Genomic DNA, 22,685 nt, shown 5'->3' on the forward strand with positions numbered 1-22,685 from the left:
ATATCCTAAGTCAAAGTACAGTTGACCATTTATTTGATCATAATTAAAGTGTTTTATATGTGTTAATTATGGTCAAAGAGTTCTTTTAATGGTCAAGGGATTGACTATAGTCAAAGATACTTGACTCTAGTCAAGTAAACCTGACTTCGGTCAAGGAGACTTAGTTTATTACCAAGAGGGTTAACTGCGGTTAACCAGAGAACTACAAAGCTGACTACGGTCAGAGAGTATTGACTTCGGTCAACAAGACTTGGCATGCGCCAAGAGGGTTAACCCCGGTTAACCAAGATGTGCCAACTTCGGTTGGAGAGACTTGGCTATAATTAAGGCGCCTCGACCCTTGGTCAAAGCTCCTTAATTATAATCAAGAGTGTTGACTCCGGTCAACCAGAGAATAAATATATATATTTATATTTGTTTAGGTGTGCACATGTGTTCAGTGGGGACGCCCACCGTGACTAGAATTAGTCCACAGTGTGTTATTTGCATGCAAAGCGCTAACAATTAATGGGTGCCATGGTGGTGCGCTTTAATTAATTGTTGCAGGTACTAGGAAGAGTTATTTTTTCTAAGCGCTACGGGAGCCTGACAAGCATCTAGGAGGCGGTTCGTGTGACCAAGTGCTTTGAAGACTCCAGAGTGGCCCTTAGTGGCATGTAATAGGACTTAGTCTAGATTTTAGACAAGTGGCATGTTGCCAATTTGAAATGAGCTTGAAGCTCTTGTAATAAGAGGATTTGTCACGTTTTGAAAGTGGTACCAGACAGCTCTACGCTGAACTTTTGTAACAGATTCTCTTCAAGTAATAAAATACCTTCAGGGGGGTCCAGCCCAACATGTTGTCCTGGGCCCTAGTGTCTCTGTTGAGAGAGGGAGAGAGGGAGAGCAAATGAGAGTGTCTCTGCTGTCTTTTACGAGAGTTAGCATTGCAAATTAAGGTGCACAACACAAATCCCTTCCAGGATATTGATGCAAACTTCCCACTGCTCAAAAAACAGCCAATCAATGGCTAATAATGCAACAGCTCAAAAGCATAAACTCAATTGAATCTCTGCCAAATGTGCCTGTGAAACACTTGCAAAAAGTCCAAAATATAGGAGAATGGCTCAAAATGCACCCAAATAACCTGCAAATGCCCAAAATGTGCCCCAAAAAAACACTGCAATGTGACTCAATCTGAGTACAAAATTGCCTGCAAAGTGTCCAATTACCTCGAACACTGAGAAATTGCCGCCCAATCACAAAAGCCCCAATTTCTTGGGGGTAATTGCAACCAGAAGAGGGCAAATTGACTAAAAGCCCCAAATGCTGCCAAAATTGCAATTTGCCTGCAAAAACCCCAAATCTAACTACAAATGTGTGCAAACGAGCACACCCAAAATTCCAAATGCACCTGCAAAGAGACCTGCAACAGAAAGAGCTGTACAAACAGCTACAGGCAGGTAACATCACACATGCAACCCTGGCGCAGCAGCCGTTGTACGGAGAATCTGCATGTACGGAATAAAACTGTACGACGTACAAGTGTACGGAATGGCGGGACAACATACAGAATGGCATGTGCACGGACGGGATCGCAAGGCCATACGGCGTCAATAAAGACGAGCAGAACGGGACCTGCACGAACGACTAGAACGAGACCTATGCAGACAAAATGCGCAATGGCAGTGTTCGAATGGCGAACAGTACGGCTGTCCATACTATTGTACAGACGAGCAGGTCAAGGCTCCATACTGTTGTACAGACGAGCAGGTCGAGGCTGAGTTATGGATTCCCATGTGGAGTAGGCGATGGGCTCTAGGTCCGGGAGCAGAGAGGCAAGCTTATTGATGAGCTCTAGGTCCGAAAGCAGAGGCAGGCTCTGATACCAAATGAAGGATGCAAGACGGAGCTGCAAACGTAGAATAGATAAAGATAATGGAAAACATACAAGAGGTGAAGGTTTTGTCTAAGTGACAAAACCTAAACCTATCCACTAACCGTGTGGGGATCCTAACTGTGGTTAGGAGGGGAAACCTCTAATGAGGGAAAAGTGTCCCTATTTCACTTACTGACTATACATTGGTCACTGCCATGAATTATGGCAATAATTCCAACAATCAAACCCATCTTTCTCTGAAATTTTTTTCTTGATTGGGCTTAGAAACATAGCCCTAGGTTGGCCTAGGTTTGCCAATGTTTGTGATCATCTCATTGTGTGGGAGTCATTGTTCCCCTAAACCTTGCCATGATGAACACAAGGAGTCAGAAGTGCCAAGGATGCCACAAAGACTCCTAATGTTTCAAGGTTGCCACAAAGACACCTCGTATTCTAAAGAAGAAAGTTGCCAAAGAGAACAAGTTCGTGAGATATGTGGACAAGGTGAATCTTGTGAACTAGAACTTGAGGAGGAGATGCCACCCAAGAATAGCCAAAAGAAAGATGCCGATAAGGACGAAGGTCCAGAGGATTTATTTCAGCTGTTTGACTCATTCAAAACTGATATTTAAAACAAATTATCTATGATGGGGACAGCTCTTGTAAATGCTTGGGAGAAGTAAATTCGAAATAAGTACAAGGAAAAACAAGCCCAAAGAGCAGATTCAACCAAGGATCAGAAGCAGAAACCAAGGATAAGACCATTCAGTACAGTTGGATTGAGAGTCGTTGAGAAGTTGTTGCAAGACGAACCAAAGGAAGAGGACAATCTCCCACATCATTGACATCATCTTGGGAGTCATGAACATCACCAACATCATAGACGAGACCAAGAGATTATATTGGGAGACAAATACGTCTAAATAACAAAGCATAATGAAGACCACAAGCCAGACATTTTACTTGGTTGGATGTGGAACCTTGATAATTCTTTTGCACGACAAGAGTCATTAGAAAACAACTCTCACACTTGAGGGTTTCAGCCACCCGAAGATAATACCGGGTAAATTGGCACCAATCGTTTCCAAAACACGAGTAGATCAGCTGATATGTGGTGTTGGGAGTTGAATGAACATCTGTTTCACACAATTGTCACGCATTGTCATTATATGATATTAAAATTTGAGATGCAGCATCTCATTAAATATGTAGAAGAGGTGGAAAAGATTTAGACATGGTTCTTGACTAGTTTCCTACAGGTCCAGAAAACCCCTCTTGAGATTGGGAGTCTATCTCTAGAACTTCATTGGATGGATGGGCAATCAGATAAATCCAAGTGTGCCAACAGGCAGGCTTCTTTGCCATGCTTGGGAAGCCAGCTTCAAGGAGCAGTCAACGGTAAATGTAAGGTTCCACAAATAAGATTGATGGCATGACGCCAATCCCTGGTTTTTGAGCTGAGAGGCACGGATCCTAGAGACGCCTTTTGACAGAAACACTATCAAAGCATTCCTATTGCGTAAGTGGAGACATTGTGAGTTAGACCCACAACAAAAAATACAGGTTTTATATGCAGCAAATAACCAGGCTAGTTTCTTTGATGAAGAAAGGCTCCAAACTCAGCCATGCTTGGTTGAACTGGTACCAAGGCGGAAAAAGAGAGCGGTGGCTTCAATCTGAACAGGCACACAACCACTTCAGATGTGAGACAGCCAGCTGGCACTTAAGGGACAAAAATGCATACCATGGGAAGAACAGCAATGTCTACTTTGCAGTAGGAGTCCATGTGAGTACTTGCTATGCAGTGTCAGGACACTACTTGTACTTAGGGCTGTCAACCTTGTGGTCTCCCACTGGTTCATTAGAAATTGAATCTGCAAAACCTCAAAGAGGAAATGATCCTAACAAGCTATGTCTAAGAAACCAAAGAAAAGATTGATGATGATACCTGAGATGAGAAGGCAAGCTGTCGAGCCGCAGTAGCGTGCATCCACGGAGATTCCCAGACTTTTGAAAAAGGAGATCTGGGCAGTGGCCTTAATACAAATATAAGAGTTGAGGTGCAAGAGGTGACAATGGTGCCCTGAGAATGAAAGGTCCCGCCACATAATCTCGCTTCCTTGTCCTTGTCAAATGAAAGCCACCTTTTGCACTCCCGCTTCATCGTTTGAAGCCTGGCTGTGCTCATTTGTAGGTTTGCTTTAGTAACTACATGTCATGTACTGACAAAATCAGTTCACCTGAGCCTATTCAATTTAAATGAGTAGACAAAGCGCCTGTAGATGCTCATCAAAATAAATGCAGATTGAGTTCCAAATATCGAAAATACCGGTGCCCTGAGAATGGAAGGTCCCGCCAGATAATGTTGCTGCCTTGTCGACAGAAAGCCACCTTTTGCACTGCCGCTTCATCGTTTGAAGCCTGGCTATGCTCATTTGTAGGCTTTCTTTAGTGACTGGATAGTCGTGTATTCCATCTGAACCAATTCAAAATAAGTACGTAAATAAAAGTAGCTGTAGATGCTCGTCGTCAACAAAAACAGCAGAATCAAAATACATACAGATTGAATTCCAAATCTCATCTTTTAGCATTGCCACCAAAATACCAAACCTCAAATCGAAGCACATCATAGACAACCTAAGGATGCGGTAAGCCCACAGCTTCGAAAGTCTAGCACACCACAGAAGAACATGCAAAGAAATCACACAAACCTCTAGGTCCAACTCCACGATGACAGACGAATCAGTTTCTTCCACAGAAGGTGCGGTTTCTTAGCCCTCATTGGTGTGTCTCATAGATGGTGACAATAATTCCCGTTGTTCATCGCAGCAGTTGCTGGACTACATCAATGGCTCCGTCGACGAGATTGCGCTCCACTGGGAGGAACAAATTGTTCAAAACAAAATATCATGTTTGTGAAAGACGATTTGTTGAATCCGAATAGAGTCCTCCTCTTTCAGAGACTAACGATTTCTATGGAGGTTTGCCAACACTCAAAGCCTTTTGTGCTGAAAATGCAGCATCTAAAAAATAAATCTATCGGCTATGCATGTTTCTTTTGTACATCACGCTGGAAAAAAAATTGATTTACTTTCATAGTACACACACACACACATTAAATATTTTCGGTAAGTAGGTGTTTTGGTTGGAGGGAAAGGGCTTGGGTCGCCCTTTCCAGGGAGGGGAAGGCGGCGAGCGACCGGCAGGGAAAGAGCCTTGGTGAGGGAGCCCTCAGGAAGGCGACAAGTGGCCGGTAGGCCGCGAATTGCCTTTTCCGACGGCTTCCTGACTTGGAAAGAGTGACCAAGGCCTTTTTTCGACTGTCAAGGGCCGTCAGGAGGGGGTTAGGCTGTAAAATTTAACTTTTTGATGGGGTAAGTATGGCTTTTATTGGCAACGGGAGCTAATTTTTGTGGTGTGGGCTATGCGGATTTGTCGCCCATCACCATGTTTCGCGGATGGCGCACCACGCGTGTCTGAGTGTCTGGAAGTCGCTAGGGCTCTGCCATGTCATCTGAGCGGGCAAACTGGAATCAGGGCTACTGACATTCCCATTCTGGTTGCGACTAGTAATACTCATGTTTCTTTTTAGAATGTGGCCAGAGTTGTACCTGAGTCTACTATTGTTGCCCCTTGCACAGGTCATAAGAATATTGCTCTAGATGCTACCCAATTGCAACTTCTCACCTTGACCTCATTGTAGCCCAGTCTTAGATAGGACCGTGTTGGAGCCTTGACAAATCCTCATGGTCATCGTCCTTCCGAGTAGCCCCATTCTTTGTCTGTGTCCCCCTTCATTGAGCGAGGATAGGCGATGGTGCATACGATTTCCCTAGCCTCAATTGCAAGGATTTTATGTACCTCAACACTAGGCATGTTTCACATGAACTCTTTTTTGTCCTTGGCAGACCTAGTGGACTTTCCAAAGGAGGAGTTTGTGCCCTCTGCCTTCGGTGGGTAGTGATTGGTATTCTTCTTCATAGGGTGTCTTCCTCAGGTGGATGAGCTCCTTCCCCCATGGATTTTCCTCCACTTGGTTCCCTTGAGTAGGAGGTCTTCCCCCATGGAGGGCTTTGTTTCCACCACTAAGTCAGATAAGGGGTTCCATTCTACTTCCTCCTATCGATGAGGATTGTTAGTTTAAACAGGTAAACTCTTCGTCAGCATATCTGCAGGGTTATCATATGTATGAACCTTGACAAGCTCTATGCGCTTGTCCTCAAGTACCTCCCTGATAAAATGGTACCTGACCTCAATGTGTTTGGTCTTTGCATGAAAGACCGGATTCCGTGCTAGCTGAATAGCACTCATGGAATCACTATGCAATGTCGGTACACCTGTATGAATCCCCAAATCTCCCACTAGCCGATCAAGCCATATAGCCTCCTTGCAACCCTCTATGGCTGCAGCATAGTCAGCCTCTATGGTAGACAAAGCAATGCACTTCTGTGCACGAGATATCCATGACACTGCACCACTTGCAAAGGTAAACACATAACCAGAAGTGGATCTCCTACTATCCACATGCCCTGCATAGTCTGAATTTGTGTACCCAAGTATATGCATGCCTCCAGCATGCATTGCAACCTTTCTTGAATGGTATGGTTCATCTTTTCTGCAACTGGATTTTGCTCTGGAGTACGAGGGGATGTGAGCTTCCTCTTAATCCCACGTGTATCACAGAAATGCTGAAAGTCATGAGAGAGATACTCTCCACCATTGTCAGTCCATAGGCATTTAAGTGTTCTACCTGACTGATTCTCAACCAAGGCCAACCATTTCTGAAATACCTGGAACACATCACTCTTCCGAGCTATAGCATAAGCCCACACTTTCCTAGTTGCATCATCAATGAATGTCACATAGTATTCAGCCCCGCCTAATGACCGTGTAGGCATGGGATCACATACGTCTGAATGCACCAAATCAAGCTTTTCAAACTCTTTCTTTCCCCTTCTTTTATGGGCTGATTTAGTTTGCTTCCCATAGAGACAGTGCTCACAAAATTCAAAATCAGAGAAACTCAAATGCGATACATAACCTAAACGGCATGAGAGTTTCATTCCATTCTGGCTCATGTGCCCCAACCTGCAATGCCACAAAGAAGTACTTGGCTACTCGGTTATTGGAACAACATGATCAAACACCCCTGATACATGTAAGGGATACAAAGTCCCACACTTGGCACCCCTGGCCAAAAGCATAGATACAAAGTCCAACTCTGAAAGCCAAAACTGGTGTGAAAACCAGCATCATCTAGCTGACCCACTGAAATAAGACTCTTGATCAACTTAGGCACATGTCTCACATGTTTCAAAACAAATGCAGACCCATTTGAAAAAGAAAACTTTAGCATTTCACTAGAATATGGAAGAATGAATTCAATAGTGTGGAGATGCCAAGGCATAACAAATTTGATGTATGTGCAATTTGCACAGATTTGAAGGCCCACCATGACAACTTTGAAGGCATAGAGAAATGTTAGCATGTTTAATAGAAGGTAATCCATAAACTACCAACGTACATACATGGAAGAATGAAGAAACCTATAGGAGGATAATTTCATACAATAACATGTGGTATGTTACATAGTCTATAATGCAATCTTGATAGCAAAGGTGTGTGCGCAACCTTCATATTTGAGAAATGATACAAACTTGATGGTAACAGCAGCAATGAATGAAAATTTTCAAACCATTCAAGCCTATATAGTTGAGATTTCTCCTAGATGCGCTTTATGTGTGGTGGGAGAAGTACCATGGCAGTAACAATTTTGGTATAATGGCTTTGATCAATTGACCTATAGGGAGAGACCATCAAAACATCTTCAGAATCAAAAAAATAGGTAGGGTCTTCCATAATGGCAGGTAGGAGAATAAGGTATAATTCTCAAAATAAATAATCTAGGGTTTTGATTTCATACCCCCCTTCAAAATTGACCTTATATATTGATTGAGATATTTGCTAGCTAGCTTCATCAATTGTATGTCGTAGTTCATGTCATGTGCATGGAGTAGTCCTCAATATTGGAAAGCATATCTCTACCTTTTACATGGATGTGCAAACACCATGGTATAGGTGCTATTGACTATACTAATTAGCACTATTTAGATGTGCTAATTGGTATGCTCAAGTATCTATTAGGCATGAGATTTGTGTAATGATAGTTTTGAAAATCCTTTTGGATTAAGTTCTCTCCACTTTGTTAATCATGCAGGCTAGCATCTACAAATTTGGCAAGTCGATAGAGAAATTTGAGAAATGCATACACATATGCTAGATGCTATTTGTAGGTGTAGGTGGTATAAGTGCTATTGGCTATGCAATTGACTATACTACTTACCACTATTCATAGGTTCTAACTGATTAGGTGCTATGTGCATGTGTAGATGGTATAGATGCTATTGACTATGCTAATCAACATTACTCATTTGTCTCACCAATTAAATCCCTAAGGGACATGCATGCTGTCATATGCTCCAAGTGGATAGAGAAATCTAAGAAATGCACGCACTATAGATGGAATAGAGAATCCAAAAAAATGTTCATGAAAATCCTTCATCTGTTACAAGGAGGTGCCACATTACATTATACCATCAAGATTACATTGCCTTCAACACTTTCTACAAGGACTTTAAGTCCATTCACACACATGCTTCCAAGAAGCCATGTCATCCAAGCATATACCCTATTATACCATATCCATTAACAACCTCCCCCTCAAGCTCAGCATGAGCTTGTACATCACATAAACCCAAAGCATCTCTAAAAAGACAAAACTTATCCAAAAACTTATCGTTACCCAAAGACTTGGTAAAGATATTTGCGACCTAGGCATCTGTCCCCACATATCTCAAGTCAGTTTCGCCACTTATAATTTTATCTCTAATGTAGTGATGGTGCACTTTTATATGTTTTGTTCTGGCATGGTAAATGGGATTCCTAGCCAGCATGACAATACTTATGTTGTCACAATAGATCACTATTGGACCATCAATGCATACTCCCAGTCAGAAAGGAGCAATCTCAGCCAAGTTTCTTCACATGTTGCTATGGCAGCCCCTCTATACTCTGCTTTTGTACTAGGCAAAGCAACCATGGGTTGTTTCTTGCTACTCTTATTCATCAAACTACTCCCAAGAGAGAATGCATACCCATGAGTTGACCTTCTATCATCAATGCTACCAGCCCAATCTGCATCAGTATAACCATGCAAGCATATCCCTCCTTCCTTGGCATAAAACAATCCAACATTTATTGTGGCTTTCACATATCTAAGTATTCTTCTCACTGCATCAAGGTGACTCTTGCCATAGGCTTTTAAAAGCATAAATTGATCACCACACCCAAGGCATAACTCAAGTCTAGTCTAGTGATGGTACAATATATAAGACTTCCAACCATCTTTCGGAACATAGTCAGTAAATCTTGCGAGTAGTACCCATCATCAACTATCTTTGCATTTTGATCAAGCGATGTTTTAATCGATTTACATGTTGTCATACCATATTTTTGCAACATGTCCAAAGCATATTCCCTTTGTAGCATCTAAACACCATGTGGTGAATCAATTACCTCAATCCCAAGGAAGTATCTTAGTTGTCCAAGATTCTTGATGTCAAATTCACATGACAATCTCTCCTTAGTAGCTGTAATTTATGAATCAAGACTTCTCGTGATGGTTAAATCATCCACATAAATGATCACAAGCACCATTTTTTCTCCCTCTTGCTTTACATATAGTGAACTATAAGCTTTAGATTGTTTGAAGTGCATATTCAGCAAGGCTTTTCTCATTCTCTCACACCAAGCTCTTGGAGCTTGCTTCAACCCATACAAGGATTTCCTTAGCTTGCACACATGCATAGCATATTTGGGATGTATGTACCCCTTGGGTTGATGCATACAAACTTCCTCATGAAGAGTACCATTCAAGAAAGCATTTCTTACATCCATTTGATATAGCTTCCACTCATGCATGCTTGCCAAAGAAATTGTGGTCCGTCTGGTGGTCATATTTGCCAAAATGTTTCATCATAGTCCCATATGTTTGGGCATACCATTTTGCAACTAACCTTGCCTTGTATCTCTCCACACTTCCATCTGATTTGCACTTCACTTTATAAACCCATTTCTAGACAATAAATTTATTTCCTTTTGGAAGTTTGACAAGTGTCCAAGTGTTGTGCTTATCCAAGGCATCCATTTCTTGATCCATGGCATCCCTCCAATTTGAATTTTTTACAGCCTCCTCAATCTTGAGGGCTCTCAAAATGTTGTACTTTGCTAAGCATATATGCATAGTGTATCCTCATATATCCATTGTAAGTCAATCTATCCACGGGGTTTCTTACTTTTTGTGACCTTCTTAAGGGTTTTGTACTTGCCATTGGCTTTCTAGCATGCAGTGGGACATATTTTGAAACATGCTTAGTCTCTTGAGCCTTTGTTCTTAGTTGGTGGAGTGACTTGTCTGGTTAATTTCGTTAACAAACGAGACCTCAACCTGCTAACTAGTTACATGAAGGGTCCTCTTCATGGCCAACATTTTAGAGGGACTATGGCCATCTAGGCCATGGAAGTTTGAGGCAATAACAGGTCTGTGATGCCCTTAGATGTTTTGGGCTGCACACGCGCTACACTATTGAATTCAATGAGTTTACCACCTAGACCGAGAGGCCCGGGTAATCTTTTGAAATTTCATCATGATGGGGATAGATCATTGCAATTATTGATCTTCAATGAGGAATTCCTAGTAAGCGTGAGTCATCAGCTCAGCATATAGAGGCAACTTGTAACGCAAGCCCTTTAATCAACAATTATAGACACACCGCGAATTTGTGTACCCAAATACACGCATCTCTCCTTTGCCAAAGTTGATACACAACTCCTTGGTACCCTTTATGTACCTCATGATGCACTTAACTGCCTCCCAATGCCTCTTTCCAGGATTAGCCATATACCGGGGGCTAACAACTCCCATTGCAAATGCAATGTCTAGTCTAGTATAGCTATCATAGCATACATTCGACTCCCAACCGTTGATGCATAAGGAACCTTGGCCATCATGGCCCTCTCCTCATTTGATTTGGGACTATCTGCTCGACTTAGTTTCATATATGTATGCAATGGAGTACTTACTGCCTTCCCCCCCTCCATATTGAAACATTGCAACACTTTTGTAACATACTCCTTCTGTGAAAGCCAAAGGAGTTTCCTACTCCGGTCATGCGTGATGCGCATACTAACAATATGACCTGTCCAAATCCTTCATGTCAAAGGCCTCATGCCACTTAGCCTTCAATGCATCAAGCTCATAAGTGTTCTTGCTAGCCAATAACATATCATCCACATAAAGTGCCAGGAGTATCAAGCTATTGTCCTTAGCCCATTTAGTGTAGATGCAATGATCAATCTCAGTTCTTCTGAAACCTTGGGACTGAATGAAAGCATTAAACTTGTGATACCATTCTCTAGGCGCTTGCTTAAGGCCATAGAGACTCTTTTTCAGCTTGCAAACCAAATGCTCTTTGCCCTTTTCTTCAAAGCCTTCCGGTTGTACCATGTAAATTTCCTCATGCAAACCTCCATGCAAGAAAGCTGTCTTGACATCCATCTACAGAAAGCTGTCTTGACATCCATCTGCATAAGCTGTCTTGACATCCATCCTCTGTTGCCATAAGTCCAAGTACACATCTAAGTGTGGTCATCTTCACAACTGTCCCACACTTGGCACCCTTGGCCAAAACCATAGAGCCCTTCTGAATTTTCCAACTCTGAAAGCCAAATGTGGTCTGAAAACCAACATCATCTAGCTGACCTGTTGAAATAAGACTCTTGGTCAGATTAGGCACATGTCTCACATTTTTCAAAACAAATGCAAACCCATTTGCAGAAGAAAACTTTATGTCACCTGCTCCCACTATGTCACATGCATAGTTATTTCCAAGATGCACACAACCTGTCTTTCCATGATCATAAGTGGAGAACCATTCCCTATGGGGAGTAACATGGAATGAAGCACCAGAATCCAAAATCCAATCCTAGATATATGCATCATCTGAAGTGGTAAGCAAGTATGCAGGTAGACTAGACATGAAGAGAATGTCATTGTCATTATCATCAATGACTGCATTAATCCCCTCAATCTTCATTTTTCCTTTTTCCTATTTGGACTCTCTTCCTTCTTATTTGCACCCCAATTTGCATTCTTTTTCTTATCCTTTTGCTCTCTTTTTAGCTTGTAGCAATCCTTTTTTATGTGGCCCTTCTTGCCACAGTCATAACACTCAATGTTCCATGCCCTGGATTTGTTACGAGACTTCCCTCATTTCGGGACTTCCCCCTGAACTATGATCTTCCCTTTGACACATTTAAGGCTGCATCTTGCTTGTTGCCATCCATAGACTTTCGTCTAATCTCCTTAACCAATAAGCTATCCACAACATCATCAAACTTCAGTAATCCACTAGGTGCAGAGTTACTAACAGTTGTACAGAAGGTATCCCATGAGGATGGCAATGAACATAAGAGAAATATTGCCTTAGTGTTTGCATCGAAATTCATCTTCTGAGCCTGAAGCTGACTGAAAATAATATTGAATTCATTCAAGTGAGAAGCAATGGAGACCCCTTTCTTCATCTGCAGCTCAAACAACCTCTTCATGAGGTAAACTTTATTAGAGGCAGTTTCCTTCTCATACGTGGCACATAATTTCTTCCACAAATCTTTCGTAGTTTGCTCATTTACTACTGTAAAATAAATTGACTCTGCAAGATGAAGTCTTACAATAGACTTTGCTAATGCATCCAAATCATTCCAATCATCCTCAGACATATCTGCAAGCTTAGCTTCAATCTCTGCCAAGGGTTTAATCTGCTTCTTTTGAATAAGCACATCCCTTATCTGTTCTTTCCACAAAGAAAACTTTGTTCCATCAAACTTTTTAATGCTGAAAAACTCCTTTTTAGACATGGAAGAGGATGCCATGATGCAAATGAAACAAAATCCCAAATGCTAGTACCTACAAGAGAGAAATCACACCAAATACTAGGTGCACCCAATATGTCTGCCTTAATGAAGGATAGTGTCACCAAAACTCAAGGCTCAAAGCATAAAAAATGCATCTGACTCATGTGCATATACTATGCATCCATATGGGAAAATCTAGCCCAAATGAAAATGTCAAACCACAATGACAAAACAATGGCAAATATAATGCCAATAAAAGCCAAATGCCTTAAGCATAAACACCGTCCATGGGCATAAGCATCAATAATGTCTCATCCAAGAGATCATAGCACAACACTGAAATATGTCAAAGCTGTCCCTCAGCATAAAATAGCATTTGTGTGCTAAACGTCCATCAATAAAGCATCCCATAAGGCAATCTAGGCCTATTAGTGCATCCAATAAGGATTACAATGCATCCAAATGGCTTGTAAAGCATCCATTGCAACCCAATGCAAACCACAAATGAGCGCACACGCCTCAGACTGCAACTAGAGTGATCTGCATAAGGTATAACCAAGAAATCACATGAAATGGAACCTGGGATGTCTCAAAACATGGGTGTCACTGCTGCATAATCGAACTCAGCAAGACAATCTTAGCCAAAATGCCACATGGCAACCAATGAGAAGGTATTGGAAACTTTGAGAAATTTCCTTCAAAGAGATGACGAAAAAACATAGAGAATCACAACTCCTCCGATTCTCGACAGAATGGCAAGTAGCTTTGTAGACGTATGTTTCAGGTAGTCTTGGATTTAACGGGATAGACAACTCTGTAAATGGAGGCCTGGATGTTGAGTTTCCACTTACACAGGAAATGACGGAATGAAGATGTTGGAGTAGACAGAGCTTCACTACACCTTCAAAACTTCATGGAATCAAAAGTAGCTGGTAGAAGTTTTAGACTGCTCTGAATCCACTGGGAGTGTTTGAACTACAAATGGTGGCTTGGACATGTAGATCCAACACACGAAATCTGCGCAAGAAATTCAATTTCGTCACTTTTTGGAGGAGCTGTAACTTTTCACTGAAAACTCGGATGATAGAGATGTAAAAACAAAAGATGAAGTACTCAAAGTCTTCTACAACTTTTCTTTAGATCTCAGGGTGAGATTCAACTTCTAGAGAAATATATCTTTATCACAAGACTCTCAGGTCTAAAATAGACTGTCTTTTTGCCTCCAAAACCACCTGATGGCTTGCAAAAAACCACTCAAAGAACTTTCCAAAGGTTTCTACAAGGTCTCTGCACATATGGATGTAGGTAAAGAACCCAAAGGAGCTTCTCCTTCCTCCCACAGAGCTGTAGCAATAGACTTCGTGCTCTAGGCTCACACACGGGCTCAGCTACAACACCCGCGCTTTGATACCAGTTGAGAGATCTCAATGACGGAAGCAGAATGGAAGAAGGTGAGAGAGAGGGAGAGCCAGAAGAGAGAGTCACACAAGTTTTGGTGGGTGCAAAATGCCCTAATCTTCTATGTCATCCATATATATATGTGTTTGAGTATTGTACATGACCCAGGTTAAGGTATAGTGGCCTTTAACCCCCATAGAAAGGTGGGGCTATGTAGTCCAAGGTAGAATGCTGCAGATAGAGCAGTAGACTTGTGCAGTGTCCAAGTGCATTTTGTAGGTGTTCAGTAGGCTAAGGTAGTAATAAGCTTAAGCCGAGGGAATGATGCATGGCACAAGGCATAGCAATAGTAAGAAGTGTCCATGGAGTACCACAACGAAGTCCATAGAAAGTCTACGACAACACACATGCTAAAGTATCTTGAAGGTGCTAGGAGAATAAATTTTAGAGTCATATGGGTCCAAATCTAGGTAATGTTAGCCTTGGTAATAGATGATGGCACATTGTGTCCAAATTTTACACATGGTTGGGTCCATCTTTGGGACTTTGATTCATGAGGCCATCTGACATAGAAAGCATATGATCAAGACACATAGGATAGATTAGTGTGTACAACCAAACTCCATGTAAAGCATGATCATTGAGTTTTTCCAATCAGTTAGCGGGGATAGTAGGCCCTAAGATAACAGTAGGGTCAAGGTCTGGGTTGAGACTCATCAACAGGTTGATGTACAGATCAAGCACGAGGATCTTCTCCCTAGTTCACTAGACCGAAGGCACGCCCGACAAGGGTGACAATGGCTTTGGTCTGTCGACATAGGGCCAGAACTAATAGACCACAATGGATCACACCATCGGCTGCCGACAACACTCTATCATAGGTTTCATGCGACTCGGTTCCCCCTTGGACTTGACTCCTTTGCGAACTTCTAGAGAATCATTACACCGGAAAAACTAGTAAACATTCTATTTAGTAATAGCCCCAAGGATTTTTTGCGAAAGTTTATCAAGCGAGGGTCTATATCCCCTATGACCGACCCAATCATCTAGCACACCTACGCATGCACACTCGATGATATTCTCCACCAGCCCTCACTAGACCTCCCATAGCTACCACGCCCCACTTCCTGTGCACTCTTCACTTTTGGTGACATCAAACACTCTACCCTGAATCTACATAATGGTTGAGCCATAGAAATCGTCAAGGGATTTCTATGGAGTACATTGCACATGGTATTAGCACACTAGCCCTGACCTTATCAAAAAGTTTGCACCAGTTTCCCCCCCACCTTGATCCTCAACACTATTATTCCAATTCACAAGGCAAGGGATCCCATGAGTCTGGAGAAGTATAGGACCATCATGATTGGACACGTCATGTTCAAGATTTATGCAACAACACTTGATGCTCATGTTAAGTGAAAGGCAGAGTGTGCGGGACACAAAGCAATGGGTCAGGCAGGCTTCCAGGTAGATCATAGCACACTAGAACACATCTTTACATTGTGGGCTATCATTGAGGAGGCCCGAGCATGGAAGAAAAGGGTTTATTATTGCTTTGTGGATTTTTGCAAAGCATTCGACATGGTATCATGAGCTCCACTTTTCAAATGCCTACTTGATCTTGGGTACAGTAAAGACATTATTTGGGCAGTTTGAGCAAGGAGGTGGTCAAAGGAGATCATAAGCACGATCGGTGTCAACAAACAAGGTTGTTTGTTATCACTGACCTTGTTTGTCCAGAGTCCTTCATCATGACTCTAAGAGGCACAGGTTCTTCTTTAACTGGCTCCTTGATGTTGGTCTTATTACATGCAGATGACGTGGTCCTACTCTCCTCCTCATCTAAGGGTCTCCAGCGACATTTAGATGTGCTCCAGTCTTCTATGATACACATGATTTGAAAGTCAATTTGGGTAAAACCAAGATTATAATCTTCAACACATCTTTAACACGTAGACTCAACTCTTCAAAGTATTGGAGAACCAGTTGCGATTCAACTCATCGTATCAACGTTAGTCTGATGGGGATAGATAGAAAAGATAAATTAAACCACAAAGGGGTATTTGCGAGAGATTATAATGTGGGCAACTGCATGAAGAGAGCAGGTTTCCTTTTATGGGCCACATGATTTGAAAGTCAATTTGGTTAAAACCAAGATTATAATCTTCAACACATCTTTGACATGTGGACTCAACTTTTCAAAGTATTGGAAAACTAGTTGCGATTCAACTCATTGTATCAACGTTAGTCTGATGGATAGATAGAAAAGGCGAATTAAACTGCAAAGGAGTATTTGCAAGAGATTATAATTTGGGCAACTGCACGAAGAGAGCAGGTTTCCTTTTACGAGCTCTCGTAGAGACTCTTGCATCCAACACATACTTGGGTGTCCTCTTTTTAGGTCTAATTTTCACAGTGCGACAGCTATGCATGCCTGTTTAAGTAGGGGACATGCCAAACTTGTCAGATTTGAGTGCCAATACTTCCACTCAATTTTCAAGATCCCAGAAACCAAGTCTCTTCTTTTTGACTCATTCGCCCGCTCGGCAGGGATGTATGGTAGTCCTTTTTTGGGGTTGGACTTATCGGTCCCGCATAGAGACTTTACACTACTACACACGGGTCCTATTCCGATGCTTAAGAACCAACGTTTAGCACACGCAGGGTGCTAATCATCAGTGACCAAAGTGAGATTCGTTAAGTGTCGCTATATAGCGACTTTAGGCAAACGTCTCTATATAGCGACGTTTAAAGAGCATCGCTATGTAGCGATACTTATTAGACTTGTAAATGGTCGCTATATAGCAACACTTATTAGACTTGTGAATGGTTGCTATATAGCGACACTGAGATAGTTTCCTATAGCGATGTTTTATAGAGTGTTTTTTCCCATACCGACCTTAAAAGATAGTTTTTACCAATGATAATTTTTTTTTCCTTTTCATACATGTTTGATCCTTTGAGAGAATAAAAGTACAAGAGTATGTACATCAAGCCTTTGAAGCTCATATATTCATGTCCAATTTTGAGATGAAAAAAAAATCAATGAAGAGCATTTACATCAACGGCTTCCTGAGCCACAAGTCTAACGTGCTAAACAAGTCTATCTCTAACTCTATATCGAGTTGATCTCCTATATCATCATTGTACTCTAGCATCGTACGTTCACTTAAGAGTACTTGATCATCTTCTTCAATAAAGTGTGGTGATTCTTAATGATCATCATCTTCTTCCTCAATATTGTGATCTCCAGCTTCCTCCTGTACGATGTCATTATTGGCATCTTCCTCTTGGCTCATATTGTGATCATCTTCTTCGCTAGATCCATCTGGATCAATTGGATCCAGCATTGGTAGTGGCATCTCCATATCCACATCTCTATCTTCAAAAATTTTCTTACTTCGTGGTGCAACTTGGATCACGTACCACCATCTTGGATCAGAATGATTCGGATGAAAAACCACCTATATTGAAGATGGGTGCCAAATGCCATCAATTATATATATGAAATTATGGAGAAATTATGCTTAAGTACATGTATCAATGGATCTTTAAAAATGAAAGCTTCGATTAATTAAATCATTAGTATGCACCTCCTCTCACAATGCTCGGGAAGAACAAAAGTATCACTTTCATCGGTCCAAAGTTTGGTGGTCTATTGCAAAGAAACTGCTACTGTCTTTTCTCACTATTGCATGGGGACCATTGTAAATAATTCTAAACCATTTTACATCAAAAATGAAAATACTAAATCGTTTGAAATAAATTTCATAGATTTCGCGTATGGTTCCACAATAATCCAACTGTGAGGAGAGAAGATTGGTATCCGAAGCACTTGGTCGGCTATCCTGTGTGAAGTTAGCCATGACTCCACAATCATATGTGACTCTCTTTGAATCGATGCTTTCCACGCAAAAATGTCATTCTATATGACCATAATGCACTGTACTTTTTGTACTGCAAAAGAGCATCATTAAAACAATGAAGATGCATCTATTTTATAGTGTATATTGCCACAAATAATTACTTAATATGTCAAGAGGTAAGAAACTTACATGCATCATACATCCAGACGATAACTCTCGCTCGTGCTCGTTTATTGCCTCTCCATTGCGTTTGGCTTTACGTAGAGCTAGTTGTAGCTAATCAAGTGACATGTGAGTGGGGAGAAGGGCGAGATCCCATGGATATGGTTGCGATCACCTGTACATTACTCTGAATCTCGACCTTGCATTTATTCTTTCTGCTTTGGCCGCTTCATATCTCTCAATCCACTTCTATATCTCCTTGCTATTGAGGATACAAAACTTATTGAATTTCTCCATTTGCTCTTTTCTCATCTTTCTTTTAATCCCTTTTCCTTGGGGAACCTCGCCAACGATGCGATCATCATCCTTGTTATGCCAAGCTTCCGGCATATCGGGATCCGTGGATACAAGAAACTCCGTGATATATACTAATGACTCTTGCACAAGCCATCCCTCTGCCATGCTTGCTTCTGGTCTTGCTCTTTGTCTTACAAATCCCTTCAAATTTTTCATAAACCGCTCGAGAAAAAACATCCACCAACTATGAATGGTATCTGCAATGGTCACCTCATCAACTATGTGTACAAGCAAGTGTACTTGAGTTGTCATAATGCTCGAGGGAAAGTGCTTCTCAAGCCAGCATATGGCTTCGATGGATTCCACCCTAGCCTTCTCGATGCTTGATATGGAGATCTCTTTTTGAGATATCCACCTATTTCACATGCCCATGTAAGATATATTCATAATCAGTCTACAGATTATTCAGATTAAATTGAAGAAAATGCAATCAATGCGATTTGATAGTAAGCATACCTCACAATACCACTGGTCTTGAATATAGCATTTCTAACATCTTCTTGTAAGCACCCTTTTATTGTAATTGGGAGGATGAACTATCAAAGCAACAAAGAAGTCATGTTAATAATATAACATAATCATAATTCACTAATGCATCACGATTATCGGTACACTAATCCTACAGTTGAGAATACTTGTAAGACCTTGTGCCAATCATGGGACTTGAGCCCACTAAGCTTAGTCCTTTGAAAATGCTCCTTTCAAGCAACACATGTACCTTGTGGGTGTTTGAAAAGAGGCAATGTCTGCCTTGACCAGCTACGTCCTCTCTTGTGGAGAGGATCCATGTTGCTTTTGGGAGGATAACTTTTCCCGAAGCACGGACTTGGGGCCACAAATGAGACATCCTATTCATAGCATGCAAGTCTTGTCACACTCCTCTCGAGTCTTTGGAACCAACCAAGTGTGCCCAAATATTAGCCCCCACATTCTTGAAGATATGCATGGGATCCAAGAGATGATTGATTTGTAACTCTGACCCCAATAAGGAAGCTCATGAAAGATCGATAGCCTCTTCATACCATAAGGAGGTTCCTCTCCATTTGACCTCCAAGCCTGAATCCAGTCACTTGCCTTCAAATATGGTAGTGTTTGATCAAGTTGGCCTCCACACGTGAGATGGTCCAGTGGAAGGTATCGAGCATGACCTTAATAAACATTTTTCCTCACATGTTTAGAGTATTGTGCAAGTGATTTCAAACCCGGTCCACAAATAGGACAAGCATGGCACCCACTTGTAACAAGTCTTGCACGCGTGCATAAATGTGTTAGTATAAGACATGCGTGCGAAAGAGAGTCATAAAAGCATAATCCTATATTATACATGTAAAGACACAACCACGTACCTACGCACTCTCCATATCATGGGTAGTCATGCATGGTCCACATCAAGATACCCCTCACCGAAATATCATTGTATGTCTAGGAGCTTTGGAAGTATCAAAGCCCGCACTCCTCTCCATAAGATCTGTAACTCCTCTATCAAAGGTGCCATGTACATGTCCATACTTTTGGCCTTGTACTTCCCTGGCACAAGTAGTGCAAGCATGAGGTGTCCCTTCTTTATTGTTAGCCATGGTGGGATATTGTAATTCACCAAGACTATGGGCCATGTCGACCAAGATGTCGAGCATAACCCGAAAGGATTCATGCTGTCCATGGCGAGCCCAAGATGTAAGTTGTGTGCTTCCCTTGCAAAGTCCGACGATTGATATTGTCTATGTGCTTCCAAGCTGCACAATCTACGAGAATCCTCAATGTGTCATTAGTGGACTGATGAGATGCATGCCAGGTCATCAACTCCACTATGGATTTCCATCGAAACATGTGTTGTATTCTTGCAATGATGGGAAAGTGTCTCAAGACCTTTATTGGTATCTGCTCACCCTGCAAGTCATCTCTATATCATTGTTCCCCACACTTCGGACCACTAGCCAAATCTCCATGCTCATGACGAAAGAGAATACAATCATTATGGCAAGCATGAATGGTATCGTAATCCATACCCACCGTTGTTAACATCTTCTTCGCTTCATCTCTTGATGCGGGCATGGTATTTGGTGTAGGCAACATCTTCTAGAGCAACCTTTCACAATTCAAACATACATAGGCTTCGAATAATGATGATTCTCAAACATACATGATGATTCTCACCTCTCTTTTCCCCTTTTCTTTCTCTTTTTCCCTCTTTCAAAGCAACAAAGAAGTCATGTCACTAATCCTACAACTTAGAATACCTGTAAGACATTGAGCAAGCTTAGAATCCTACAGCCTGACATTGAGCAAACATTTACAGACTCTTGCATTCTTTGAATAAGAGTGACAGAAGTTTGTATCTGTTTGCTCAATGGTAGGCTATTGAAGCTTCACGTGGGGAAAAAGAGAGAAGGAAAGAGAGAAGAAAAGATAGGAAAAGAGCGGAGAAAAAAGAGAGAAAAAGAGAGGAGAAAAAGGAGAAAAAAGTAAGAAAAAGAAAGAAAGTGAAAAGAGAAAAAGTGGGGATAAAAGAGAAAAAGAGAGGAGAAAAGAGAGGAGAAAAGAGAGGAAAATAGAGGAAAAAAGAGGAGAAAAAAGAGAGAAAAAGAGAGGAGATAAGAGAGAAAAAGAGAGGAGAAAAGAGACAAAAAGAGAGGATAAAAGAGAGAATGATAAAAGAGAGTCAAAATTCAAACATACATAGGCTTCGAATAACGATGATTCCAAACATACATGATGATTCTCAAAACAAACAATATCCAAATAATGAGTCAAATCAATGCGGGAGCTAACCTCATTAAGGCTGAGACACTTGTATCCGACCACCCATACTTTGCTTGCAGATTCAAGATTGAGAGACAAGCCCGTAGTTTAGACATCCTAGCACCCTCGTACAACTGTGTTGATTGCAACTCTTGCATATTGACCTCAGACTCTGACATCATGTGTACATGTGATGTAGTGCCCCTGAAAATAGAATCCATCATGTCTACCATACCCTCGTCATCATCTGGCACATTTGGGAGACTATAGTCTTGCTCAGAGTGTGAAGGTATATGCACATCCTCGCCACCCTCCTCATCCTATCTCAAGATTTCGTGTAAATATAAGATCTTGTCTCAAGGTTTCGTGTCATAATGGTATCCAATATTAATCATGAACTCAAATAGCATTGACTTGCCGATGATCCATCACCACATGCAATACCAACGGTGGGTACTGGTTTGGGCTCCTTCCCATACATTCGCAAGTGGCACATGACAATATGACGTGAATGTTGTACTTCTCGCTTACAATGAGTACAATGATAATATAACCTCTCCGTAAGCCACTTTGCGCTCTCGGGTGTTGGCACATCATCTAACGAGCTTCCACTCATCCCTTCCATCTGCACTTTTCCAAAATCACAACATGAGCTGCAAGGAAATCTATTAAGATCCAAAAAATAGCCACCCATGAGCTCCTTTTCTCTCTTCTGACAATAAGTGTCATAAACCGTCGCTATATAGCGATGCTTTGCCCTATTCTGTCGCTATATAGCGACGCTTTTTGAATATAAATGTCGCTATATAGCGACTGACCAACGTCGCTATATAATGACGATAGGGACTTAAACCCAAAATCCCGCGTGACGCTTTCTTTCACATATTTATTGCGGAAAAAGCAAAAATCTCTCCTCCCACCTTATATTCGACAACCTCGCTTTCCTCCTCTCCATTCCCCACTCCTCACCCCTTCCCAGCCCCTCTCCCAACACTTGTGCTCCCTCTCCACCCTTCTCCCTCTCTACTTGTGTGTACGTTTTTCAAGAAGGTGAGTCTCTTTAAGCAATGTAGGTTCATTTTTTGTGAGATTTCGTTTTGTGAGTGTTGAAGCATGTTTCTCCTTGTATTGCTAAGGCTATGTGCTAATTTTCATGCTTGATTTTTAAAGGTTAAGGACAAAAAACGAGATTTGGTGAAAGAAAGAAGACTCACCTCTTCTCTTTTTGGTATTTCTATTCCTCCTCTTTCTCCTTGTTTATAGGCTTATGCTTTCTCCTTGTTTGTAGGCTTATGCTTGTCTCCTCAATTCAATTCCTTTAAGAAGTTGCT

The 22,685-nt window shown here is 41.5% G+C and overlaps 1 protein-coding gene across 2 annotated transcripts in view; it reads right to left on the bottom strand.

Annotated features, from left to right (window-relative positions):
- LOC147883288 (uncharacterized) overlaps positions 1-4,878 on the bottom strand; it is a 49,461-nt gene extending 44,583 nt beyond the window's left edge. The window contains exons 1-3 of one of the 2 annotated variants that reach the window (XM_087399771.1): positions 4,570-4,878; positions 4,188-4,334; positions 3,807-4,032 (exon numbers count right to left, since the gene is read on the bottom strand). In XM_087399771.1, coding sequence (XP_087255897.1) covers positions 3,807-4,022 — 216 coding nt within the window. In that variant the 5' untranslated portion in view covers positions 4,023-4,032; positions 4,188-4,334; positions 4,570-4,878. Of the gene's footprint in view, positions 1-3,806; positions 4,067-4,187; positions 4,335-4,569 lie in introns of both variants that reach the window. The other variant, XM_087399770.1, reaches the window with a different exon arrangement.
- Positions 4,879-22,685: the final 17,807 nt, after the last annotated feature.

The sequence above is a fragment of the Dipteris shenzhenensis genome, chromosome 28 (genome assembly GCF_047967505.1).
Source record: "Dipteris shenzhenensis isolate YYH24624 ecotype China chromosome 28, Dip_SZ_1.0, whole genome shotgun sequence".
NCBI classification, from domain to species: domain Eukaryota; kingdom Viridiplantae; phylum Streptophyta; class Polypodiopsida; order Gleicheniales; family Dipteridaceae; genus Dipteris; species Dipteris shenzhenensis.